The 25,380-nt window shown below is 42.6% G+C and overlaps 1 protein-coding gene and 1 long non-coding RNA gene across 11 annotated transcripts in view; one reads left to right on the forward strand and one right to left on the reverse strand.

Moving 5' to 3' along the window:
• The window catches only part of LOC147361387 (uncharacterized), a 58,573-nt gene that overhangs the window by 30,583 nt on the left and 2,610 nt on the right, over positions 1–25,380 (forward strand). The window contains exon 2 of the long non-coding RNA XR_015137826.1: positions 15,787–15,874. This is a non-coding gene — a long non-coding RNA (uncharacterized LOC147361387). The remainder of the gene's footprint in view (positions 1–15,786; positions 15,875–25,380) is intronic.
• The window catches only part of ENOX1 (ecto-NOX disulfide-thiol exchanger 1), a 513,658-nt gene continuing 502,646 nt past the window's right edge, over positions 14,369–25,380 (reverse strand). For 9 of the 10 annotated variants that reach the window (XM_086328859.1, XM_086328858.1, XM_086328857.1 and 6 more), the window contains one exon: positions 14,369–15,320. In XM_086328859.1, coding sequence (XP_086184985.1) covers positions 15,189–15,320 — 132 coding nt within the window. In that variant the 3' untranslated portion in view covers positions 14,369–15,188. Of the gene's footprint in view, positions 15,321–24,958; positions 25,133–25,380 lie in introns of those variants that run through there. The other variant, XM_086328861.1, reaches the window with a different exon arrangement.

Consider the following 25,380-nt stretch of genomic DNA (forward strand, 5'->3'; position numbering starts at 1 on the left):
GGTCGCACAGAGTCGGGCACGACTGAAGCGACTTAGCAGCAGCAGCAGCAGCGGAGTCTGTTCTGATTGCCATTTCCGGAGTAGGGGGTGAGGGGTGCTGTTGTCATCCAGGGGCATCTAGGGCTTCCCGGGTGGCACTAGTGGTAAAGAAGGCACCTGCCTGTGCAGGACGTGCAGGAGATGTGGGTTCGATCCTGGGTCAGGAGGATCTCCTGGAGGAGGAAATGGCAACCCACTGCAGCATTCTTGCCTGGAGAATCCCCATGGACAGAGGAGCCTGGCAGGCTACAGTCCATGGGGTCACACAGAGTTGGACACGGCTGAGTGATTGAGCAGGGGTGTCTCCAGCATCCCCCAGAGCAAAAGGCAGCCTCAGAACAAAGTATGCGACTCAAAACATGAATAGCAACGAGGTGGAGACGCCCTGCTCTAGAGGCCTCTGGGAAGGGGAGGCCGCCCAGGTCTGTGCTGTCAGACTGCTGGCTGGAGAGGCCTAGAGTCATAGCTCCTCTGTCCATGGATTCTGCAGGAAGGAACACTGGAGTGGGTTGCCATGCCCCTCTCAGGGCCAGGGATCGAACTCAGGTCTCCTGCGCTGCAGGCAGATTCTTTACCATCTGAGCCACCAGGGAAGCCCTGCAGGAGAACAGGAGACTGAAACGTATTTTGGATGTTTCCTCCAAGACAAAGGAGTTTATTTAATGCCGAGTTCTGTGCTATGGACGCTACCACAGCACAACCAGATATTGGACGAAAATGATATGAGACCAGTTCACCTCACTGCCTCATTGCGACAGTGAGGTAAAGCCAGGATGGATTTCATGATGGAACAATAGCTTCCCTGACAAAGGGACTTTGTTTCCGCCCTTTTCGATACTTCCTGTGCCATCTCCTCCTGCTCCAGGCTTTATCTCCCCAGTTAGAGGGCAAACTCTGAGTTGCCAAGGGCTATGGATTCTCTCCCCTTTCCCGGGCCTTCTGCCATTCCTCACAAAGGGCAGGCCCTCAGGAAGGAAATGTTTAATAAAGGAAAGTCACCATTCAGCTTAATGTAGTCCAACAGGCTGACAACCTGAGAAAAAAAATTAGGACAGGAAGAAGAAAACCACCCTCAGTGATGAATGTTCTAAAATTAGAGTCTGCAGTACAGGTAGTGTATTTCCTTAGAATATTAATATGCCCTCCCTGGAGTATATCATGGAGATTTCTCTGGGAAATTAGCAAGCACACGGGAAGAGTTTCAGGCTGGAAGGATAGTTTGAATATCTTAAGTGATTGAAATAAGCAAATTAAAAAATGAACTTGTTATATTCAGGACCAGATTAATAACAGGGCAGTTAGTTTTAGGCCATTTTTATGGTGGCAGATAGGAAGCACAAGAGGATTCTTATGTCTCAAAGAGGCATTCATCAAAATGTTTTTACAGTCTTCAAGTTTCAAGGGAACAGAAAGAACAGTGTTTCCAACCTATTGTGCTTAGGAGGGTGTGACGGCTTTAAGACAGCTCCATGGCAAAGCCAGGACTAAAACAGTTTCTTGACCACAAGACTGACATCCTGTGCTGTTTCACCTGCCCTCCATCGTGATGCCTGATGTTCTACCACTGACAGGTGAGGAAATGAAAAGATGGTAGGTGTTTGGTCAGGCCAATGTGGACATGCGTTCCAGCTTTACGCTCCCATTCTGTGAGGCTTGGTTAGCTTTCCTGACTCTTGAGTTCTCATGTGGGAGTAAAGAAAATAATTACCACAAGCAGTTCATTAATCTGTCCCATGAAAGCTGCTTCTAGGTCTCCTAAAGCTCGCTCTTGTAATGCAGTCATTATAGATTTTCGTCATTACAGATTTTCATAACTTAGACCAGTGCTTCTCAGAATGTGATTTGAGAAACACTTGGTCTGCAAGGTATCTTCAGCAATTTTTCTCTCATTAATGTGTTTCCTGGCTAAATGTATGTGTGAGATACCAGTTAAACCAAGGTAAACAGACACAGGAATTCTCAGAGCCTTTTATAGGTTAGTAAGTACAGTGACTCACCAAAACGATATAATAAATAGCATTTCACAAATTTGCGAACAAAGAAGTCTTTCTTTTTAGTGGAATATCTCATAACATCTTCTGGAACACTAGTTTTTATGGAAGATAGTTTTGGAATTATGGTAGGTTGATTGCATTGCTCCCCCACCCCGGTTTCTGGGCTCAGTCATATGACTTATTTTGGCCAACTGGTGTTTAGTAAAGGAAATTAGTCCTGAATATTCATCGGAAGGACTGACGCTGAATCTGAAACTCCAATACTTTGCCACCTGATGTGAAGAACTGACTCATTGGAAAAGACCCTGATGCTGGGAAAGATTGAAGGCAGGAGGAGAAGGGGACGACAGAGGATGAGATGGTTGGATGGCACCACCAACTCAATGGACATGAGTTTGAGCAAACTCTGGGAGTTGGTGGTGGACAGGGAAGCCTGGCATGCTGAAGTCCATGGGGTTGCAAAGATTCGGACATGACTGAGCCACTGAACTGAAGTGTGATGAAAATAAGAGACCTGGAAAGGCCTTGTGCATTCAGGCTTTCTGTCTTGCTGCTCTTTATAATGAAGACATTGGTCACACCCTTCTCGTGCTTCTTTGACATCGTGAGTGTATGCTAGGGCTGCTCTGATGGAAGGATGAGACTTATGGACAGTGGATTTGTCACAGCTGAGGTCTTTGAGACATGTTTGCTTCAAGCCAATTACCACCAGAAACATGATCCCAGCCATTAGCTAGTTGACTTAAAAAAACATGCAAGTCAGGGAATCCCCTGGTCGTCCGGTGGTTGGGATGCCATGCCTCCACTACTAGAAACCTGGGGAATCAATCAGTGGTTGGGGAACTAAGATCCCACAAACGGTGTGTGTGGCACAGCTTCCCGCCCCCAACCGCCCCCCCAAAAAAGCAAGTGAGCCCAGTCAAGATCAGGAGAAATTCTCAACTTAAATCACACACCTGCAGACCTGTGATCACCATTAATGTGTGACAGGAGAAAACTGACATGGAAATTGGAATGGAAACTGGTACAGAAGTGAAATGTCTACACTGATCTCAACTGCTCACTTTATTCATACGTGCACAATACACTTACTCCTTCCTCCCAAGAGCCCTGATGATGTCATTTAATCACAGCATCAGGCTCAAGTTCCAGGGTCTCAAAATGAATAACATGTTCAAATGTGGCTCCTGGATATAAATTCTTTGTGACAAAAAGGCCTATGAATGAAAAGGGTAAGCTATTTTATCCCAAATCTTATACACTAGGGTAAGGAAGGACAGGGTAGTTATAGCAGACAATCCCATTCACAAGATGAATGGAAATTACATGAGGCAGCAGTTCACACCAGTTCTGAAATCCAGTCCTGTGAATGCTGCCAGGAGCGCCTGTCCCAGAGGAGGCGAACGTTCCTTGACTGGGCCTCAGCGCTGCTCCGAGAGCGCCTCTGCGGTCTGTCGTCTTCTGTGGCTCTCTGCGCTACTGTCTGGGATGGCTTGCTGGCCCTCTCTCCTTGGTTACCTCTTGGTGCTTTGAACAGTTTTCTCGCCCTGCTTTTTCCTTGTGAAAATGAGGAACCTAGGGATTTTGTTACTTTTTCAACAGTCCGGTTTTTTTAGGATAAATTGGTAGAACTCTTGCCAATATAGTGCCCTCAATATTTTTGTGGGTTTCTTACAAATCTGATGAGCCAAAAGCAATACCTACAATTCTTTTAGAGCTAGAGCTCTGTCTAGACATAATTACTGTTTGGGCAAGTGAGGTTTCTGTGGGGGCAGTGCTTTGAAGGCTCCTACCAGTCCTTTTGTCTAGTTTAGAAGTTCTTCTAGGTTCTTCTTTGTTTCTTTCAGATGTCATAATAAAAGGTCTTAAATGTTTGTTTGGCTCCTTGCCCCAGGTGTTATTTTACTTTGAGAATCTTTTGCTGACTGAAGAGACAAGAGATTGTTTTCCAACCAAGAAGTTACCTTTCTTCTGTAGCCCCTTTAAACTTGTTTATTTTTCTGGCCATGCTGGGTCTTTGTTGCTGGGCACGGGCTTTCTCTAGCTGTGGTGAGTGGGATATACTCTCCTCTGTGGTGGGCAGGCTCCTCACTGAGGTGGCTTCTCTTACAGCGAAGCCCAGGCTAGGCACGCGCACACGGGCTTCGGTGCAGGACGCAGGCTCTGGTTGTGGTGCACGGGCTTAGTTGCTCTGTGGCATGTGGGATCTTCTTGGACCAGGGGTTGAACCTGTGTTCCCTGCATTGGCAGCTGGATTCTTAACCACTGCACCACCAGGGAAGTCCCTCGATTATTTCTCAAACCCTTCTGATTTCTCGTAGGAACCTCATTGATACGTGGGTAGCGAGAGCCACTGGTACTTTCAGGGTTCTGCCTAGATATGTTATTACTCAAATCTCCAAGTTCAGTAGGTACATTTCTTCTCTTCTGAATTAACAAATGGCGGTATTACCAGTTTTTTTGGCTACTGCATAACCAATGTTGCTATTTTTTCCATCCTTCTATAGCAGTTTTCTTATTACTTTTCCCACTTCTGCCCATTTCTTGGTCTCAAAGACACTGTCTCATTTTTTTACTCTTTTGTTATAACATCACCCTAATTCTAAATCACAGTTTCTCTGTCAGTTATCTGTTGCCACAAATAATGCTGCATAACAAGTCACCCCAAAATTCAGTGGCTTAAAACAGCCATTTAATTAGCTCGCAAATCTGCTGATTCACATTAAGGCTGAAGTGTACTTGTCTCTGATACGTTCTCTTGATTACTTAGACTATTCATCCTGTGTTCTAGCTAGCCCCCTGTGTTCTCATAGCCGTGGCAAGAGAGCAGGCAGAGATGTGCAGGTGCTGGTCAAGCTTCTGCTAATATTTCTGCGGCCAAAAAGCAGGGCAAAATGACCAAGTCCAGAGTTGAAGTGGGAGGAGATTACAAAATTACAAGGAAGGAGGGGTAGATACAGGAGAGCCATTGAATAGGGCTGTTGATAGTCTTCATTTGCTATAGGAATTGTTGCAGTATATATAAGAACCTTGTTCCATTGCCTCTCTGGAGCAGAGCTCATTGATGTCCTCATGGGTTAGCTAGCTCAGTTTTCTTGCCTTCTCTGACTCTTTTGTAAATTTTTTTTGTAAACCCACCTACATTATTATTATTATTATTATTTTGGCCAGTATCATCTTTTAAAGGCATGTTTCATATACTTACTAATATTATCTAGAGGGGTTAGTTGAACAAGGCAGTGGCGGCCCACTGTAGTACTCTTGCCTGGAGAATCCCATGGACGGAGGAGCCTGGTGGGCTGCAGTCCATGGGGTCGCTAAGAGTCGGACACGACTGAGCGACTTCACTTTCACGCATTGGAGAAGGAAATGGCAACCCACTCCAGTGTTCTTGCCTGGAGAATCCCAGGGATGGGGGAGCCTGGTGGACTGCCGTCTATGGGGTCGCACAGAGTCGGACACGACTGAAATGACTTGGCAGCAGCAGAGGGGTTAGTGGCACCTTCTCTTATTTGTCCTCTAAGTGAATCATCCTCCTGGGAAGAGTGAATAGCTGATAGAAGAGGGAAGCACTTGAGGGGGCAAAAATGATGACCAGTAGCAGAGATGTTTGAGTGTCAGTGTATGCGTGTAAATGTGGCTACATAAAGATGCATTTGTATGATGTGTGCATATCTGTGTGAAGTTTTATTAGTATGCGACTAATATACATCTGTGCACATGTGCATTTGTGCCTGTATATATGCACAGTGGTGGGTGCTCCTTCCCAGCTTATTAAAAAAAAATACCACTGTATTTGATCTGATAAATCATGAGACAGTGACAGGACAAAGTCTTATGGGAAAAAAGGAAACAGGAGTCCAAAGGGTTAATGAGAACAAAGCGGGAGTTGAGTGCCTCCAAGTTTGAGAATCTTCCGGCAGTAATGAACGTTTCCTTACCCATTCTCCCCACCTCCTCCACGTTGTCCCTTAAACCTGGATGCTGGAGAAATAGGAGCTAAAACATCCCTTTTGCCATTATATAAAGTGATATGAAGCAGAGAAGCACAAGAGAGATTTTATTCCTCTGATTCTCCCACCAAAATGTCCCCTTCTTATTGGAGGTCAAGCACTAGGGATAAGACATCCAGTCCTTTCTCAGCCCCAAGATCGGGATGTTGTCCTGTTTCCTTTGGAATATTTTATATTTGAAAAAACACAGCAGGTTTGTCTTCGCCAAGACTGCCTTCCAAGAGGTCTGGTTTGAGTTAGGAACTTTACCGGTTCTTCGTTGATTTCTAGAGTCCCTAAAACCTCCCAGTGAGACCACGGGAATGCGGAGTCCTTCAGAAGGCCGAGATGTAGCTCCTCGCAGTCCACCAGGCTCTTGGGACCGCAGGAGATTTCCTGTTATGCTGTGTGAAGGCATTTGTTATTCCAGGGAGGAATCAGGAAGCTGAAGCCACTTGATGTGTTAGTGGTGACCTCTGGGGGGAGATTCTTTCCAACTGGCAGTGGACTGTGGAGGCCCTGAGATGGAAAACGGCTGCTAAGTTCTGTGAGCTTAGATGACTAGGAAGTCCCGGGTAATGGGAAGAATTACAGGAAGACTATGAGACAGGTTGTTCCTATCATCCCCATTTCAGAGATCAAGTCACGCTCCTGTGATCACTCACTTGAAATGATTCCAGAAAAATGGAATCTCACTGTACTGCTTCTGACCAGGTGAGCCACCCCTTCCATGAGCAAAAAACTGGAGGCTCCTCCTTTATCAGCCCGTAGAAGTAAGCGGTATAAAATACTTGACTCTAGGTTGGCATCGTCTAGATCTCGCTGTCTGTTCTCTGCCACCCAGTTTGCTTGCATATAGCACCACACAGCCTTTTCTTGGCAGATGTTGAACCGAAGTTCCCTTTATCTGCTCAAGGAACAGCTGTTGGTGGTGTTCAGTCACCCATCTGTGTCTGACTCTTCTGCAAACCCCATGGATTGGAATTTTCCAGGCAAGAATACTGGAATTGGGTTCTCATTTCCTTTCTCCAGTGGATCTTCCCGACCCAGGGATGGAACCCACGTCTCCTGCATTGCAAGCGGATTCTTTTACCACTGAGCCTTTGGGGGAGCCCCCAAGGAACAGATACTGAGGTGCAAAGTCCTTCCCAGCTACTTGCCCAGTCTTAGGAAGTGACAATTATCCTAAGAATTCATAGCACTTCCTATTTGAAACTTGATTTACTGTGATTGTAAGTCATAAAAATGATACATGATATGTTGATTTGACGTAACAATCAATGTCTGTTTAATAAACGACCCACAATGGCGTTCATATATTATCACCATCTGAAGACAGTGTTTGACTTGCCAGCCCATATTTCACATTCTATCTCAAAAAAATACGAGACAAACCCTCACTTATGCATAAGCATATTCAAAGGCAAAAGACTTATTTATTGATGAGAGCCTCAAATTGACCAATTTTTAGCTTTTTCTTTTGAAGAGAAGAATGCTTTCTGAAAAGAGATTGCTACCAGATGTTGTGGGTTGCATAGCACTCACTCAGATATGAAAAGCAGATGAAATGGAATATTCTGGTTTCTGCTTCAGTCCTATTCTTATCTACACGTACCTCTTCTTAAGTGAACTTGACAGTCTGGGGTTTGATATTAAGATAGACTGCTTTAGTAAACAAGAAAAAGAGTTTTTACTCCCTACAACAACAAATGAGCTTTATATAGGAATTTCTTCGTGCAGGGGAAGATATTACAATTTTCAACACACAATAAATACATTTGCTAGACAAAAAAATGCATTTCATTCCCTGCAATGCACTTTCTGTTGTACATTAACCACTTTCTTGCTTTGTCTAGAAAAGTACCATTTTCTACTGTAAAATGTTTGCAATTTCTTTTTATGAGTCTGTTTTTCCCACGAAGTAAGAACGTTCCATTACATAGCTCTGTACGATAAATGTACATTATGTAAGAGGTGAAATGGGCAGTTGAAACGTCTGAGCTTTATTGTTTGTGTATCTCCATGGTTCTGAGAGCAGGCAAAGAGAGTTAAAATTCTGGACCCGAACAGCTAATTTTATTAACACAACTCGTCTGTAATTACTAGATTTACTGGAGTCCTTTACTTTGACTCTCTCAGCAACTATAATAGATGTGTATGTTCTCTTAAAATAATACTATGGCATGTTCCAGCTACAGCTATAATTTTTCTTGACCATGTTTCTGCTGGGTTAAAGAGAACATAATTAATACTTTATTTAATCCTTGCATACTGTATACCTAGTTGATCATCGTTCAAAATGGCAGTTGTCCAGAGCCATACAATGTCTTCACAGTTGAATGTATATGACCCTGATTACTGTTTGTTGGAAATAAACCAAATAAGTAAAAAGGGAGTTGCTACAAAGAATTCTGGTTCTAGATGTTCTCCTGGCTGAGGGTCACTGTGATGATGACTGCCTATTTGCATATAAGCATTGCAAAGTCTTGGCAGGTTAGGGGGCTTCCCTGGTTGTTCAGATGGTATAAAATCTGCCTGCAATGCAGGAGACTTAGGTTTGATCCTGGGGTCAGTAAGATCCCCTGGAGAAGGGAGTGGCTACACACTCCAGTATTCTTGCCCAGAGACTTCCATGGACTGAGGAAGCTGATATGGGATACAGTCCATGGGGTCACAAAGAGTTGAATGTGACTGACCTCCTTTCTTTGTAGGCTGCTGCTGCCAAGTCACTTCAGTCGTGTCTGACTCTGCGACCCCACAGACAGCAGCCCACCAGGCTCCTCTGTACCTGGGATTCTCCAGGCAAGAACACTGGAGTGGGTTGCCATTTCCTTCTCTAATGCATGAAAGTGAAAAGTGAAAGTGAAGTCACTTAGTCGTGTCTGACTCTTTGCGACCCCGTGGACTACAGCCTACGAGGCTCCTCTGTCCATGGGATTTTCCAGGCAAGAGTACTGGAGAATCCCAGAGTTCCAATTATTTTCCTTATGTTGATTTTACATTTGTACATATTTAATAGACTATTTGTGGGGATGATGACTATATCTGTTTTATACTATTATTTGTCTTATTTTATTCTTATATTTAGAAATATATTATTGGCTGGTTATCCCTAAGGGCAGGAATAGACAAATAGCAGGGAAAGGGGCTTGCCTACTTTGCTTGGGATGATGTATGTAAAGTTTCTGTGTTTTAAACTGGGGTAAGTTTTTAAAAAAATTTTAAAATGTATTTAGGCTGTGCTGGGTACGACAGAGGATGAGATGGCTGGATGGCATCACTGACTCAATGGACGTGAATCTCAGTGAACTCCGGGAGTTGGTGATGGACAGAGAGGCCTGGCGTGCTGCGATTCATGGGGTCGCAGAGTCGGACACGACTGAGTGACTGAACTGATCTGATCTGATCTGGGTCTTCGCTGCTGTGTGGGCTTCTCTCTACTTGCAGCAACTGGGGGCTACTCTCTAGCTGCGGTGTGCAGGCTTCACGTTGCAGTGGCTTCTTTTGTTGCGAGGACGGGCTCCAGGGCGTGCAGGCTGCAGTAGCAGCAGCACACAGGCTTAGTAGTTGTGGCTCCTGGCCTCTGGAGAACAGACTCAGTAGTTGTGGCCCACGGGCTTAGTTGCTCCATGGTGTGTGGAATCTTGCCTGATCAGAGATCGAACCCGTGGCTCCTGCATTGGCAGGCGGATTCTTTACCACTGAGCCACAGGGTCACCCTGAAGTTCAGTTTTTGAAGAAACCAGTGACTTCAGTCTCCCTGGCTCCGATCTGGGTGCTTTATGCATGCTGTCTTACTGAATCAATCACCGTGATCCTCTGACATAGGTGTTAACATTACTGTATCACGAATGTGGGCTAGCACCTCCCTGGGGTTAAGTAACGTAGCTGGGGCTGGACTCGACTCCACACCGACTCAACACTCTCCTAGTATGAGAAACGGTCAGGTGTTTGAAGCCCAGACATTTTTCAAAGAAGATCCACTTTCTGAGAGCAGAAGAGGGGAACCGGAGTTGGTGGAACAAGAAACACAAACTTTTTAGTGATCTAATATAGAAACACATTAATAGTAAGTTGTTTAGCTCTGAAATGTTTGTTTGGTATGCTGCTTGTGAAAGCTGTAGTTTATTCAGATACTAATGACAGACAGACTGACTGAATATACATGTGAGCCTTTTACCACGTTGGTGTAAAGTGAGCCAAGCTAGGAGATTTTAGGACTCGAACATCTCTCTATTTTCTCAGTTTATGAGGAGAAACTATGAGTATGATGGTAAAATAGTTCTTACGGTTTTGGGATAAAATGTCTTTTATTGAGTGAAACACAGCATCCATTTTTAGAAAATGGATTAAAAAAAAAAAACCCTCAAAGTGAAACATCTCCAACCCTTACCAAGAGAAAATAACTCGTCACATATCATATTTGTTGCATGGATATTTGTTGAAACAGTCTTTTTCTACACAATTACTGCCAACATTTTCTACTTTTGTCATTTCATTTTTATTACCCTCAATGAAAATGAGGTTTATCTAGATGGAAGCAAACTTCTCTACACTTGCAAATGTTGTTTTTGATGTGGTATTTACTAAAAGTACTTAAGTACTTTCAAACGTAGACAAGGGACTTTTCCTTGCTGCAGTAGATAACAGGTACTTAAGCCAGCAAGAAGAGTTCTCATACAACAAAGTATTATTCAGCTTCAGAAAGGAATGAAATTCTGACACATGCTATGGATGAATCTGGAAGACATTCAGCTAGGTGAAATACGTGAGACTGTACATTCAAAGAGACATAACGTAGGATAGAGGCTACCAGGGGCTGGAAGGAGGGGGATAGGGAGTTATTGTTTAATGGGTGTATTACAGTTTTTGTTGAGGATGATGAAAAAGTTATACAGTGGTGACTAGCTGTGTCACCACTGTGAATGTGTTTAATGCCACTGATTTATACAATTATGAATGGTTAAAAGTATAAACGTTATGTGTATTTTCCCACAATAAAAAATTTTAACATATTCCTGCCATATTACATGTATGCAGGTACAGGGGATTTTTGCAGAAACTAATGCCTGTGGTAATTTGTTATGTAAGTGAATATTTAAATGTGTACAGTCAGTAACATTCAGGTGTACCAAAAGATGTATTAAAATGTCTCTGGTCAATAATGTGTTAAAAAAGAAGACTTCTACCAGGATCTTACAGCTGAGAAGAAGAAAGTTCTGGCCTTTATTCTTTATTGGGCCTAATACCTCAATATGATTTGATTCAACAAATTCAGAAAATTCCTGTGTGGGCTTTTCTTTCATTCGTTGGGTCCGTTCAGTCAATAAATGCCTAAAACTCATGGTGTGTCATGTCAGTCTGCGGTCTGTGTCAACCCTTACTCATAGAGGGTTGAGTAAGGGAGGTCTCCAGCCTGCAGGACGTGGGAGAGACAGCTCCGTCCATGAAGGGTTACAATACAGAACTCAGGCCGCAGTGGGAACTTACTGCAGTAGTGGTGGGAACCGGAAGAGGATCCTGGAGACCAGGGCTTCATCGAAGAGTTGCTAATCGATCTGGGTTTCAACCTTAAGAAGGAATTGGGTTGCTTCTTGTATTTCCATAGCATACAGTATATTATTGCTCACATTTTCTGTCTTGGAATCTAGGATCTAAAATATTTGCAGCCTTTTAAAATATTTTGTAATCTTTTTCTTTTGTGTCTAAGCAAACTGATCTCTGGAGGCAGAAAAACATCTTGGTTCTTTCTCTGTCTTGCGTTCTAAATATTTATAAGTAACATCACTCTGAGAAATATTCAAAGTAAATGAGACAGGCTTGGATCCCTCAAAGAGCCTGTGATCTAATGGGGAGATGAGGCAAAGACTGCTGGGGAGTCAGTGCCTGAAGAAATCGTCCACATGGATAATGGTCATGCAGAGGCAGACTTCTGGGGGATGGAGAAAAGTTTCACGGCTGAGGAGAGAGGCTTTGTGTTTCCTCTTAAAGCTGTGTAGAATTGTGACGAGTAGTGCATGCATACAGACTCAGCCACTTCAGTTGTATCCATCTCTTTGCGACCCCCTGGACGGTAGCCCGCCAGGCTCCTCTGTCCACGGGATTCTCCAGGCAAGAATACTGGAGTGGGTTGCCATTTCATTCTCCAGGGGATCTTCCTGACCAAGGGATCAAACCTGAGTCTCTTACGTCTCCTGTATTGGAAGGCAGGTTCAGGTAAAGTATTTCTCTTTGGATAGATAGATATGAACAAAAGCCAATAGACAAAAACTTATTAGTCTTATTTAGGGGAGCAGTGAGAAAGCAATCCAGAAAGACCCATCGGGCCCAGGTAACAGGATTTCCAAACTTTCAACATTTTGCTGCTTCTCAGAATCCAAGAATGATGATTTGTTACTGGGTGGGTTTAGGAGATAAAGGTCTTCCCACCTGTATGCATGTACAGGGGATGGAGAATAAAGGAGAGCAAAAGCGGAGGTCTGAAGGCCCTGGGTGAGCACTGAGCTCATAGGAGGAGTGGGGACAGATTGAGAAGCGTGGCATGGTAAAAAGAACAATGTGTTTTGGAGTCACTGGGTCCTGGTTTCAAACCCTGTATTCAGAATTGTCTAACCATGCAAATTTGGCCAGATTGTTAGCACGTGTGAGCCTCCTTCTCCTTGTGTGACAAATGAGGACAATAACACTGTCCTTTTTAATAGGATTATCCCGAGGATTAGGGAGGATGGGATGACAGGAAGACGCCCCTCAGAAGTACCAACGCCATTTCCTTCCCCAGGTGACCTCTAAAGTCCTGTCTGAAACCAGCATGCATGTGAAATAATTCAGAAGTTTGTTTTTTTTTCCTGGCAAAAATAAGTTATTCACATAATTGAAGTTAGAAAGCAGTGTCTTATCTCAGATCTAATATAAGGTCATGCCAGCTCCTTCTCCTGAGCAGAAGCCCTAAGTTGGGGTCTGCCCTGTGCAGTGTATCCTCAGGCTAAAGTGACTGTGGGCAACACTTGAAAGTATGAATGCACACTTGGAAACGTTGACCAGGTTTCAGCTTGCAGATGGTCTAGGTTATGGTACTTTCCTTTGGGCCCCTGCTAGAAGTTGTCTTTAACTGCCACTTGACTGAATTCGTCTCTTCTAATTCTTTTTCAGGTGAGCCTCTTAGGTCCTCTATTTTATGGTAACCTTATCTGTAAATAAGGAGGTCCCCTTTCGGATTGCTGTATCCTTATTTGCCTCCTGACCTAAACATGTCAGGATGACGGTGGTGGTGGGCATTCACAGATGGCAGTGAAGAGACCTCAAGTGTTTCGGCATTGATATGACATTGATATTTAGGTTGGATCATGGCTCCATTATCAAATCTTTCCTGTCACATGGTTCGCATCATATAGACACTTTTGGGAAAATTTATTTTCCCCATTGAATTCTGAGTTCATTGGTTGGGGTGGTGAGGGGTTCCTTTCTTATTCAGCTGCATATTCATGGTGTTAGCACTAAGCCTGAATATAACATATGTGTAGATATTTATGCGAGGCATGAATAAGAATCTTCATTTATCAGGACTCAATAAAAAGAGCCGGAGGACAATAATGTCCAGTAGGAAATTATGAATGTCTTTTTGGAATTTTAAATAACATTCACTGTTCAGCTGTCTTCCTAAAAAATGTTTCATTTAAAATCAATCAGTATCTTGAATACTTGTTTTTTTGTGATTCTCATGTAAGGAAACAGGAGGGAAACACAATTGAAAGCTCTATTCTACTTACATTTAAAGAAGGGAAACCTAAATTGTTGACGTGTGAATTTTTTAATTCTTTTTCTAACTTGTATGTTTTCTGGAAAACATACAAATAAACCCAGGAATTAATAATAGTAAGTAACTGGCTACTTTGTTTCTATGCATGAGGACACAAAACAAACATAAAATTTATGTTGATTATATTTGGCTGTCATATCTTGGTATTTTCAAATAATACCCATTTTAACGCTATATAATCTTTTCTGAGTACTTTCTACTTTATGATTTTTATATATTGCTGTCTGAAATGTTTTGTCTCTTCATGTCACTTACGCATTTATTTAGTCATTTAAAAATAATGGGCTGATAAGGTGTGACTGAGTCCTTTACAGAGTGTTGTAGTTAATCTCTCAGTGAAAGCAATACAATGCTGGTAAAATCAAACATTTTGTAGGATTAGTAGTAAAATAGCTCTAAAGATGGGGGGAAATAAACATTTCTTTTGATAATAAAAAAAAAAAATAAAAATAATGGGCTATGAGATGGGATTGAATAATGTGACCAATATTTCTTAAAATATATCAAAGAATAATTTGCAAAACCAATATGGTAGAAGTCATATTTATTGAAAAAAATTAATATCTTTGCTATAAAATTTGTAACAGCAATATTTACTGAATGTTTATTTTGATGCATAAACCTGAATGTTACATACCAAGTACAACACAGGAGCACTAGTTCATCTTTTATTTACATTTTATGAAAATCGTTATGCAGTCCATGTTAAAAGAATGTATGATGGAGGATTGTTACATTAGAAAAATAATATTCTTGGTAAAGCATTCTCAAGGAGTCCCATCACATTTTCTGCCTCTTCAATAAGGCAAAAAAGTCCCTAGAACAGCATATAACTTAATTTACAAAATGCAGTAACTGTTCAGACACATATTCAAGTTTTCTTTTGGTATGATTTTTTTTCCTTACTGTAAAATTACTTTTTTTCTTTCTTCTTTTTTTACTAAAACAGAAAGACTTTCAGGAAAATGTCATTGAATGATTTCAGCTATACATTACATATACAGCTTTGTAGCCTAGCAACGACCATTGCTACACCATTATTTAAATAGTCTCCTTGGTGAGCTAGTCTCAAATGTAGCATATTTTAGGGTTCTGCCATCACTATGACTGTGGAATCATTGGTTTTCATAGCAAACAGATCTGTCACAGTATGAAGCTTTGTTTTAGGGAACTGGTACACAATTACATTTCCACTCACAAGAGAACGCCACAGATGTAACTACAGTCAGGCTCTGCCGGCTCCATAAAGGTCCCTTGTTGGACCTGCCCCAAACCTCCTGGGCTCAAGCGGCACAGCCCTGGCCGGGTTCAGGCGGTTTCATCCAGAGATTTCATCGCTCTTCACAGTTAGGTAGTTTTAATTCCTTCGAAGGCACACAACTTCCACCTTTTTTCCAGCGTTGCTCCCACGCCTGTGAATTCCTGCTTAAACATGCGTGGCAACCTCATCAAAAGCATTTCGATTTCGTTTGCAGATATCTGTTAGAAAGGAAGAAAAGTCACTTTTGGGAGGGGAACTCATCTTACAGGAGGCAGGGGGCTGAGTAAGGACGCGCTTTCCCAAATGAGACAAGCGTGCGGTTTTCCGCTTGGCAAGTAAGGTCTTTACAGAAGGAGCGCGAGATAAAGGGCTGAGAGTGATTCGCTGCATCGTTTCCTGGGCAGCTGTTAGGAGAGGGGCATGGGATAAGCAGGTGGAAAGTTCCAGGTTCACTCTTCATATGGATGACTGCCTTACTGGCAGCGTGATGTCTGAGCAGCCCTGCCTTGATCTAAAAAGGAGATGGGGGGAGATTTAAGATAGCTCAGCGCAAACTGATCACCACTTCTGGAGAACCACAGTCCTCTGATCCAAAGGGCAGCTCTGCTGTCTGGCTCAGTGAGGACCAGAGGACCGGTGGGTAGATGTCCCGTCACCCTAACTTCCTTCTCTTAACTTTCACAGGGGCCAGAAGACCACATAGCTTTAGGAATAAAAATGAAACTCAGCACCCACAGCAATAAAAGTCTCAATGTCTAGTCATAAAACCCAGGTAAGTTTTTTAAATGCAATTTTTTTTTCTTCTCCCAGTTTTTATTACATATATTTTTATATCAATAATTCATTTTTTCTTAAAGATTGGAACAACCACAATCTTTCTACTCTAACACAGCCATTGCTCTTATTTTCCTGTTTGCATCCTAATCCATGCCATATATATATATAGGGATCTCAGATAGAAAGTTGACTGGGATCCTGAATTTGTTTAAATTTTGTATCATTCTATTGTTATGAGCTAAAAATGGCCCTACCAAGATAGTCTCCGTAAGTCACAGAAAGGGGGAATAACAACATTCAGTAAAGATGTGTGCAGACTACAGGCTTAGCACAGCTTTGGACATTCAGAAATGCTCGGCAAATAAGACATTCTTTTTTCATGGTGCAATCACTGTACAGATACTCTGTGTGTCCTAAGTTGCTTCAGTTGTGCCCAGCTTCTTTGTGACCCGGTGGACTGTAGTCTGCCAGCTTCCTCTGCCCATGGGGACTCTCCAGGGGATCTTGCTGGCCCAGGGATTGAACCCGCCTCCTCATGTCTCCTGCATTGGTAGGTGGGTTCTTTACCAGTAGTGCCACCTTGGATACTTCCCAGTTAACAATTAAGAGAGACCAAACAACTGATACCACAGAATACAAAAGTGTAAGAGGATACTAGGAATAATCATATGCCAACAAGTTGGACAACCTATAAGAAATGGATACGTTTCTAGAAACTATACAACCCACCAAAACTGAATCAAGAAGAAATAGATATTTTGAACAGATAGATCACTAGAAGTGAAATAGAATCTGTAATTAAAAAAACAAAAAACACAAAAAACTCCCTGCAAACGAAAGTCCAGGACCAGATGGCTTCACTGGGGAATTCTACCAAACACACAAAGGAACTACACGGATTCTTCTCAAACTCTTCCAACAGACGGAAGAAGGAATATTCCCAAAGTTGTTATAGGAAGCCACCATCACCTGATACCAATGTCAAAAAAATGATAGGCCACTATGTGGGGCTTCCTATGTGGTGCCAGTGGTAAATCTCCCTGCCAGTGTAGGAGACGTAAGAGATGCAGGTTCAGTCCCTGGGTTGGGAAGACTCCCTGGAGAATGAAAGGGCACCCCACTCTATATTCTTGCTGAGAATCTCATGGACAGAGGAGCCTGGTGGGCTGCAGGCCATGGGGTTGCAAAGAGTCAGACACAACTTAGCGTCTGAGCACATATCTTTGATGAATAACAGATACAAAATTTAACACAAAATATTGGATCAAACTAGATGGATGCATGGTTAGTAGGAAGTCCATCTTGCCATGGCTGACTTTGAAGAGAGAGGTAAAAGTGAACGTGAAGTCGCTCAGTCGTGTCTGACTCTTTGTGACCCCATGGACTGTAGCCTACCAGGCTCCTCTGTCCATGGGATTTTCCAGGCAAGAATACTGGAGTGGGGTGCCATTTCCTTCTCCAGGGGATCTTCCCGACCCAGGGATTGAACCCGGGTCTCCCTCATTGTAGACAGATACTTTACCGTCTGAGTCACCAGGGAAGTCGAGAGAGGTAGAGAGCCATAATTCAGGGAACACAGACAGCTTCTAGAACCTGGACAAGGACCCCTGCCAGTGTTGCTGGGGCATCCTGCATCACTCAGAGCCCCAGAAGTTGCCCTGTTAGTGCTGAAGACAGTTCTGTAATGGATGTACAATTAGACTTCATTATCATCACTGTGAAGGGGTGCTGTTGTACCTACTGATATGGCACTGGTTTAATTAAGAGTTTATTCATCATGCTGATGGCAGAATAGAAGGCACTTGAGCTCACTTCCTCACATAAGCACACCAAAATCCCAACCCATTGCTGAACCACCACTGATAAAAAAGACTTGAACCTACCAAAAAAGATATTCTAATCCAAAGATGTAAAGAAGAAACTCAACAAAAAGGTAAGAGGGGTGCACGTGTGATATAGTCGAATCCCAATGCCCCCTGGGTGGGTGACCCACAAACTGGAGAAGAAATACACAGCAGAAGGTCTCCCACAAGAGTGAGAATTCTGAGTCGGACTCCTTAGCCTTGGGTTCTGGCCTTAGGAGGCGGCATGCCCAGAGCATTTGGTTATGAAAGCCACTAGTGCTTGAGCACAGAAGTTCCGCAGGACTGGGCTAAACAGCAAGTCCGCTCTTGGGGGGCTACACGATGTCTCGTGTACGCCAAGAGCCAGGGCCAAAGCAGTGACTTTGTAAGAGCCTGGGCCAGACCTACCTGCTGGTCTTGGAGGGTCTCCTGGGGGAGGCAGGGGGTGGTGGGGCTCACTGTGGGGACACAGACACTGGTGGCAGAAGTGCTGGGGACAGTTCATCTGTGCGAGCTCTCCTGGAGGCTGCCATTTTGGAACCAAGACCTGGCCCCACCCAAAAGCCTGTAGGCTCTGGTGCTGGGACACCTCAGGCCAAACCACCACCAAGGTGGGAACACAGCCCCTCCCATCAGCAGACTGGCTGCCTAAAGACTTCCTGAGCCCCCAGCCACCTTTAGACTCGCCCCTTGCCACAGCCCCACCCACCAGTGGGCATGTACCAGCCCTTCCCATCAGGAAGCCTGGATAAACCTCTAGACCAGCCTCACCTTCGGGGCAAGACACCCCGAAGCAAGAAACACGTGAAACTCAGTCAGCAAATGCAGACCAGAGCCTACCCTGGGACCAGCTGGTCCCTGGCCCTTGGACAAGAGGGGGTGTGTACTGCTAGGACATGAAGGACAGCCCCTATACAATGCCACTTCTCCAAAGTCGAGAAACATAACTTTCCACTTACATAAAAATGTGCTGCTAAACTGGAGCTCCAATATTTGGCCACCTGATGTGAAAAGCCAACTCACTGGAAAAAGACCTTGATGCTGGGCAAGACTGAGGACAGAAGGGGTGACAGAGGATGAGATGGTTGGATGGCATGACTGACTCGATGGACATGAGTTTCAGTAAACTCAGGGAGATGATGAACAGGGAAGCCTGGTGTGCTGCAGTCTATGGGGTCACAGAGAGTCAGACATGACTGAGTGACTGAGTTGTTGTTACAGCATACAGTTAGAAATTGAGACGTGAGATGGTAGAGGAATATGTTTCAGATGAAGAAACAAGATAAAACCATAGAAGGACAACTAAGTGACCTGGAGATAGGCAATCCACGCAAGAAAGAGTTCAGAGTAATGACGGTAGGGATGACCCAAGAACTCAGGGAAAGAATGAATGCAGAGTGAGAAGTTACAAATTTTTAATAAAGAGCTAGAAAATATAAAGAACAAGAGTCGATGAATACAGTAACTGAGATGAAAAAAGTAGAATCAATAGCAGAAAAAAACGAGGCAAAAGAACGGATAAGTGAGCTGGAAGAAAGTCATGGAAATCACTGCCACAGAATAGAATAAAGAAAAAAAAAAAGATAATGAAAAGAGGACAGTTTAAGAGATCTCTGGGACAACATCAGATGTACTAATGTTTGCATGATCGGGGTTCCAGAAGGCTTAGGGCCTGAGAAGATATTCAAAAAGAGAATAGTTGAAAACTTCCTTAACATGGGGAAGGAAACAGTCACCCAAATCCAGTAAGAAAGTCCCAGGCAGGATAAACCCGAGGACGAACAACATACCAAGATGTATACTAATCAAACTGACAAAAATATTAAGTCAACAAGAGAAAAGCAACAAATAACATACACAGGAATCCCCATAAGGTTATCAGCTAATTTTTTTCAGCAGAAACTCCAGGTCAGAAGGGAGTGGCATGATATAATTAAAGTGATGAATGGAAAAAGCTACAACTGAGAAAATTCTACCCAGCAAGGCACTCATTCAGATTTGACAGAGGAATCCAAAGCTGTACAGACAGGCAGATGCCAAGAGAACTCAGCACCACCAAACCAGCTCTACACGAAATGCCAGAAGAACTCCAGTAGGTGGAAAGGAAAAGGCCACAACTAGAAACAAGAAAATTATGAAATGGGAAAGCTCACCAGTAAAGGCAGACAACGGTAAAGGTAGGAAATCATCCACACACAACTATATCTAAACTAGTAACAGGAGAGGAGAGTACAAATGCAGGATATTTGAAATGCATTTGAAATTAAGAGATCAGCAATTTAAAATAATCATGTGTATGTATATATACATGTGTGTGTGTGTACACAGAATGCTATATATCAAAACCTCATGGTAACTGCCAGTAAAAAACTATAATATATATTTTTAGGCAAAAAAGAAAAATGAATCCCAACACAACAGCAAAGATATCCATCAAATCATAGGATAAGAGAATAAAAGAAGGAAAAAGACCTACAAAAACAAATCCAAAACAATTAACAAAATGGCAGTAAGAACATACATATCAATAACTACCTTAAATGTAAATAGATAAAAGGATCCAACCAAAAGATACAGACTGGCTAAATACAACAAGACCCATATATATGCTGTCTATAAGAGACCCACTTCAGACCTAGAGACACATGCAGACTGTCAGGGGATGGAAAAAGATATTCCATGCAAATGGAAATCAAAAGAAAGCTAGAGTAGGAATACTCGTATTGCACAAAATAGACTTTAAAATAAAAGGCATGTTACAAGAGACAAAGAAGGACACTACATAACAATCAAGGGATCAATCCAAGAGAAGATACAACAGTTGTAACTATATATATACGCACCCAACATAGGAGTACCTCGATATATAAAGCAAATGTTCACAGACATAAAAGGAGAAACTGATAGCAACATAATAATGGCTGGGGGCTTTTAACACTCCAGTTTCATCACTGGACAGATCATCCAGATAGAAAACCAATAAGGAAGTACAGGCCTTAAAGGACACATTTATACCAATTGGACTTAGTTGATATTTAAAGAGCATTTCATTCAAAAGCAATAGAATACACATTCTTCTCAAGTGCACATGGAACATTCTCTAGGACTGATCACAGGCTTGGCACAAAGTAAACCTCAGTAAATTTAAGAAAATTGCAATCATATCAAGCATCTTTTCTGAGCACAGCACTATGAGATTAGAATCAATTACCAAAAAAAAGAAGCTGGAAACACAGTCATGTGGAGGCTAAACAAGATGCTTCTAAACAACCAATGGATCACTGAAGAAATAAAAAAAGAAATAAAAAAATACCTAGATACAAATGAAAACAAAAGCACGATGATTCAAAACCTATGGGACACAGCAAAAGCCGTTCTAAGAGGGACGTTTATAGCAATACAGTCTTACATCAGGAAGCAAGAAGAACAAACAATACCTAAAGCTAGTAGGAGGAAAGAAATAAGATCAGAAATAAATGAAATAGAGATTACAAACACAACAGAAAAGATCAAACTAAAAGCTGGTTCTTTGAATAAACAAAATTGATAAACCTTTTGGCAGATTCATCAAGAAAAAAAGAGAGGGCACGCAGGTCAATAACATCAGAGATGAAAAAGGAGAAGTCAGACTGTCAGCACAGAAATACAGACGGTCATAAAGGACTGTTACAAGTTACTGTGTGCGAAGTCACCTTGGTCATGTCTGACTCTGTGTGACCCTAAGGGCTGTAGCCCACCCAGGCTCCTCTGTCCATGGGATTCTCCAAGCAAGAATAGTGGAGTGGGTTGCCGTGCCCTTCTCCAGGGGATCTTCTCAACCCAGGGACCGAACCTTTGTATCTTACGTCTCCTGTATTGGCAGGTGGGTTCTTGACCAGCTGAGCCACCTTCGAAGCCCTACACCTGTAAAATGTACAGACTAGAAGAAATGGACAAATTCATAGAAAGTCAAAAGAAAATCTCCGAAGACTGAACCAGGATGAAATAGAAAATAATGGACCAATTACCACTACTGAAATTGAATCAGTAATTTAAAAATTCTCAACAACAAAAGTCCAGCAGCAGGTGGCTTCACAGACTACTTTCAGACACTTTGGAAGAGTTAATACCTGTTCTTCTGAAACTTGTCCAAAGAATTTCAAGAAGGGAACACTCTTGAACTCATTCTACAAGGCCACTATCAACCTGATACCAGAGTTAGACAAAGATACCACAGAAGAGAAGATTATCGGCCAGTATCACCGATGAACAGAGATGGAAACATCCTCAAGAAAATACTAGCAAACCAACTCCAACAGTACATTAAAAGGATCATACACTATGATCAAATGGGATTTATCCCAGGGATGCGAGGGTTTTTCAATATCCACAGTGTGGATGAGTATGATATACCATATTAATACATTATTGCCTGGGGGATTTTTGCAGGGACTAACACCTGTTGCTGGTGATTGTTAAGCAAATGAACATTAAAATATCTCAATAACGTTGTGTAATAATATGTCTGTGGTCAATAACTTATTAACAAATTGAAGAATACAAACCACATGATATCAATAAGTGCAGAAAAACATTTTGAAAAAATTCAGCCTTCTTTTATGATAAAAACTCTCCAGAAAGTGGGCACAGACGGAACATGCTTCAACATAATAAAGGCCATTTATGACAAACCCACGGCTAACATCATACTCAGTGGTGAAACTCTTGAAAGCATTTCCTCTCAGATCAGGAACAAGACAAGGAGGATATATACAGTCTCACCACTTCTATTCAACATAGTTTTGTAAGTTCTAGCCACAGTTCAGTTCAGTTCAGCCGCTCAGTCGTGTCCAACTCTTTGCAACCCCATGAACTACAGCATGCCAGGCCTCCCTGTCCATCATCAATTCCCAGAGTTCACCCAAACCTATGTCCATTGAGTTGGTGATGCCATCGAACCATCTCATCCTCTGTCGTCCCCTTCTCCTCCTGCCCTCAATCTTTCCCAACATCAGGGTCTTTTCAAATGAGTCAGCTCTTCGCATCAGGTGGCCAAAATATTGGAGTTTCAACTTCAACATCAGTCTTTCCAATGAACACCCAGGACTGATCTCCTTCAGAATGGACTGGTTGGATCTCCTTGCAGTCCAAGGGACTCTCAAGAGTCTTCTCCAACACCACAGTTCAAAAGCATCAATTCTTCTGCACTCAGCTTTCTTTATAGTCCAACTCTCACATCCATACATGACTACTGGAAAAAACATAGCCTTGACTAGATGGACCTTTGTTGACAAAGAAATATCTCTGGTTTTTAATATGCTGTCTAGGTTGGTCATAACTTTCCTTCCAAGGCCACAACAGACAAAAGAAATAAAATGTATCCAAATTGGGAGAAAAGATGTCAAACTGTCACTATATGCATATGACATGATGCTATATATAGAAAACCCTAAAAAGACCACACAAAAATGACTAAAATTAATAAAATAATACAATAAAGTAGCAGAATACAGGAGAAGGCAATGGCACCCCACTCCAGTACTCTTGCCTGGAAAATCCCATGGATGGAGGAGCCTGGTGGGCTGCCAGTCCATGGGGTCACTAAGAGTTGGACACGACCGAGTGACTTCACTTTTCACTTTCACACACTGGAGAAGGAAATGGCAACCCACTCCATCGTTCTTGTGTGGAGAATCCCAGGGACGGAGGAGCCTGGTGGGCTGCCGTCTATGGGGTCACACAGAGTCGGACACAACTGAAGTGACTTAGCAGCAGCAGAATACAAATTGATGTACAGAAATCTGTTGCATTTTTTTACTTTGCACTAACAATGAAATATCAGAAAGGGAAAGTAAAAGAACAAAAATCCCTTTGAAAAAATCATATAAAAAATACTTACGAATAAACCTGACTTAGGAGGTGAAAGATTTACATGCTGAGAATAATGAGACAATTGAAGATGATTCAAAGAAACAGAAAGATACCACATGCTCTAGGGTTTTATTAATAATCAGGATGATTAAAAAGGCATACTGTCCAAGACAATCTGCAGATTTAATATGATTCCTGTCAAATTACCCACAGAACAAAGAATCCTAAAGTCTATATGGAACCATGAAAGACTCGGAATTGCCAAAGCAACCCTGGGGAAAAGAACAAAGCAGGAAGATTAACCCTCCTAGATTTCAGGCAGCAGTAGCTGTTCATCGCCAGGTGGTGTCCTGCTCTTTGCAGCCCCATAGACTGCAGCATGCCAGGCCTCCCTGTTCCTCACCATCTCCTGCAGTTTGCCCAAGACAATAGAAAGCTTCAATAATCAAAATGGTATGGTAGACATGGATAACAGAAATAGACATGGATAAACAAAAACAGACATGGATAACAGCCCAGAAATAAACCCACACACCTGTGGTCAATTTTCGACAAAGGAGGCAAGACTGTAAGGGAGGAAAGACAGTTTCTTCAGCAAGTGGTGTTGGGAAAGCTGGACAGCTGCATATAAATCCATGAAGTCAGATCACTCCCTCACACCTCTCTCACACCGTATGCAAAAATAAACTCAAAATGACACCATAAAAATCCTAGGAAGAATACAGGCAAAACATTTTCTGACATAAATTATACCGATGTTTTCTTAGCTTAATCTCTCAATACAATAGAAATAAAAGCAAGTGGGACCTAATTAAACTTAAAAGCTTTTGTACAGCAAAGGAAACTATAAACAAAATGAAAAGACTACATACAGAATGGGGGAAAATATTTGCAAACAATGTGACCGACAAGGGCTTAATTCAGAAAAGACACAAACAGCTCATCTAATAGTAGTAAACAACAACCCAATCGGAACATGGGCAGAAGGTCTAAACAGATATTTCTCCAAAGAAGAAGTACAGATGGACAATTGGTATATGGAAAGACGCTCAACATCACTAATTAGAGAAATGCAAATCAAAGTTACAATGAAGTATCACCTCACACTGGTCAGAATGGCCATGATTCAAAAAACTACAAATAACAAATGTTGGAGAAGGTGCGGACAGAAGGGAGCCCTCCCACACTGCTGATGGGAATGTAAGTTGGTACAGCCACTGTGGAGAGTAGTGTTATTATTAGGATTGTGTGTAAAATGTAACACAGGGCCTGGCACAGGTTCAATTTCTCTCTCTATCCGAATTTCAGCAATGCTGATCGAATCCTGCATGCTCACATCAGGTCTTCGGTGACTGGTGGGTCAAACTCTGTGCTGAAAAGCAGCAACACGTTGTCTCCTATGGTAGCTTCTGACCTGAGCCTAGACTTCAACCACAAAGGAAGCAGAGGTCGGCAAGAGGCAGTGGAGAGGCGGCACCACGTCCTGAGACTGGGTCCGTGCTTCAAGTGCACTGTCTCATCAAAAAGTTATCTAAACAGGCAAATCAGCCGTTCACTTGCTAGAAGGAAGAAATGCAGACGCAGAAGTTCACTTTCCAGTCACGAATGACCATTAACCTGCTTTACCATCTTGCCTGGCTTCCAGGCTGGCTCAACGGTAAAGATTCTCCCTGCCAAGCAGGAGATGTCAGTTCGATCGTGGGATCAAGGAGATCCCCTGGAGAAGGAACTGTCACTTGACTTCAGGATTCTTGCCTGGAGAATCCCATGGACAGAGGAGCCTGGTGGGCTACAGTCCATGGGGTTG

Source organism: Bos grunniens, chromosome 12 (genome assembly GCF_055505025.1).
Source record: "Bos grunniens cultivar Pamir isolate PY7600 chromosome 12, Bosgru_T2T1.0, whole genome shotgun sequence".
NCBI lineage: Eukaryota > Metazoa > Chordata > Mammalia > Artiodactyla > Bovidae > Bos > Bos grunniens.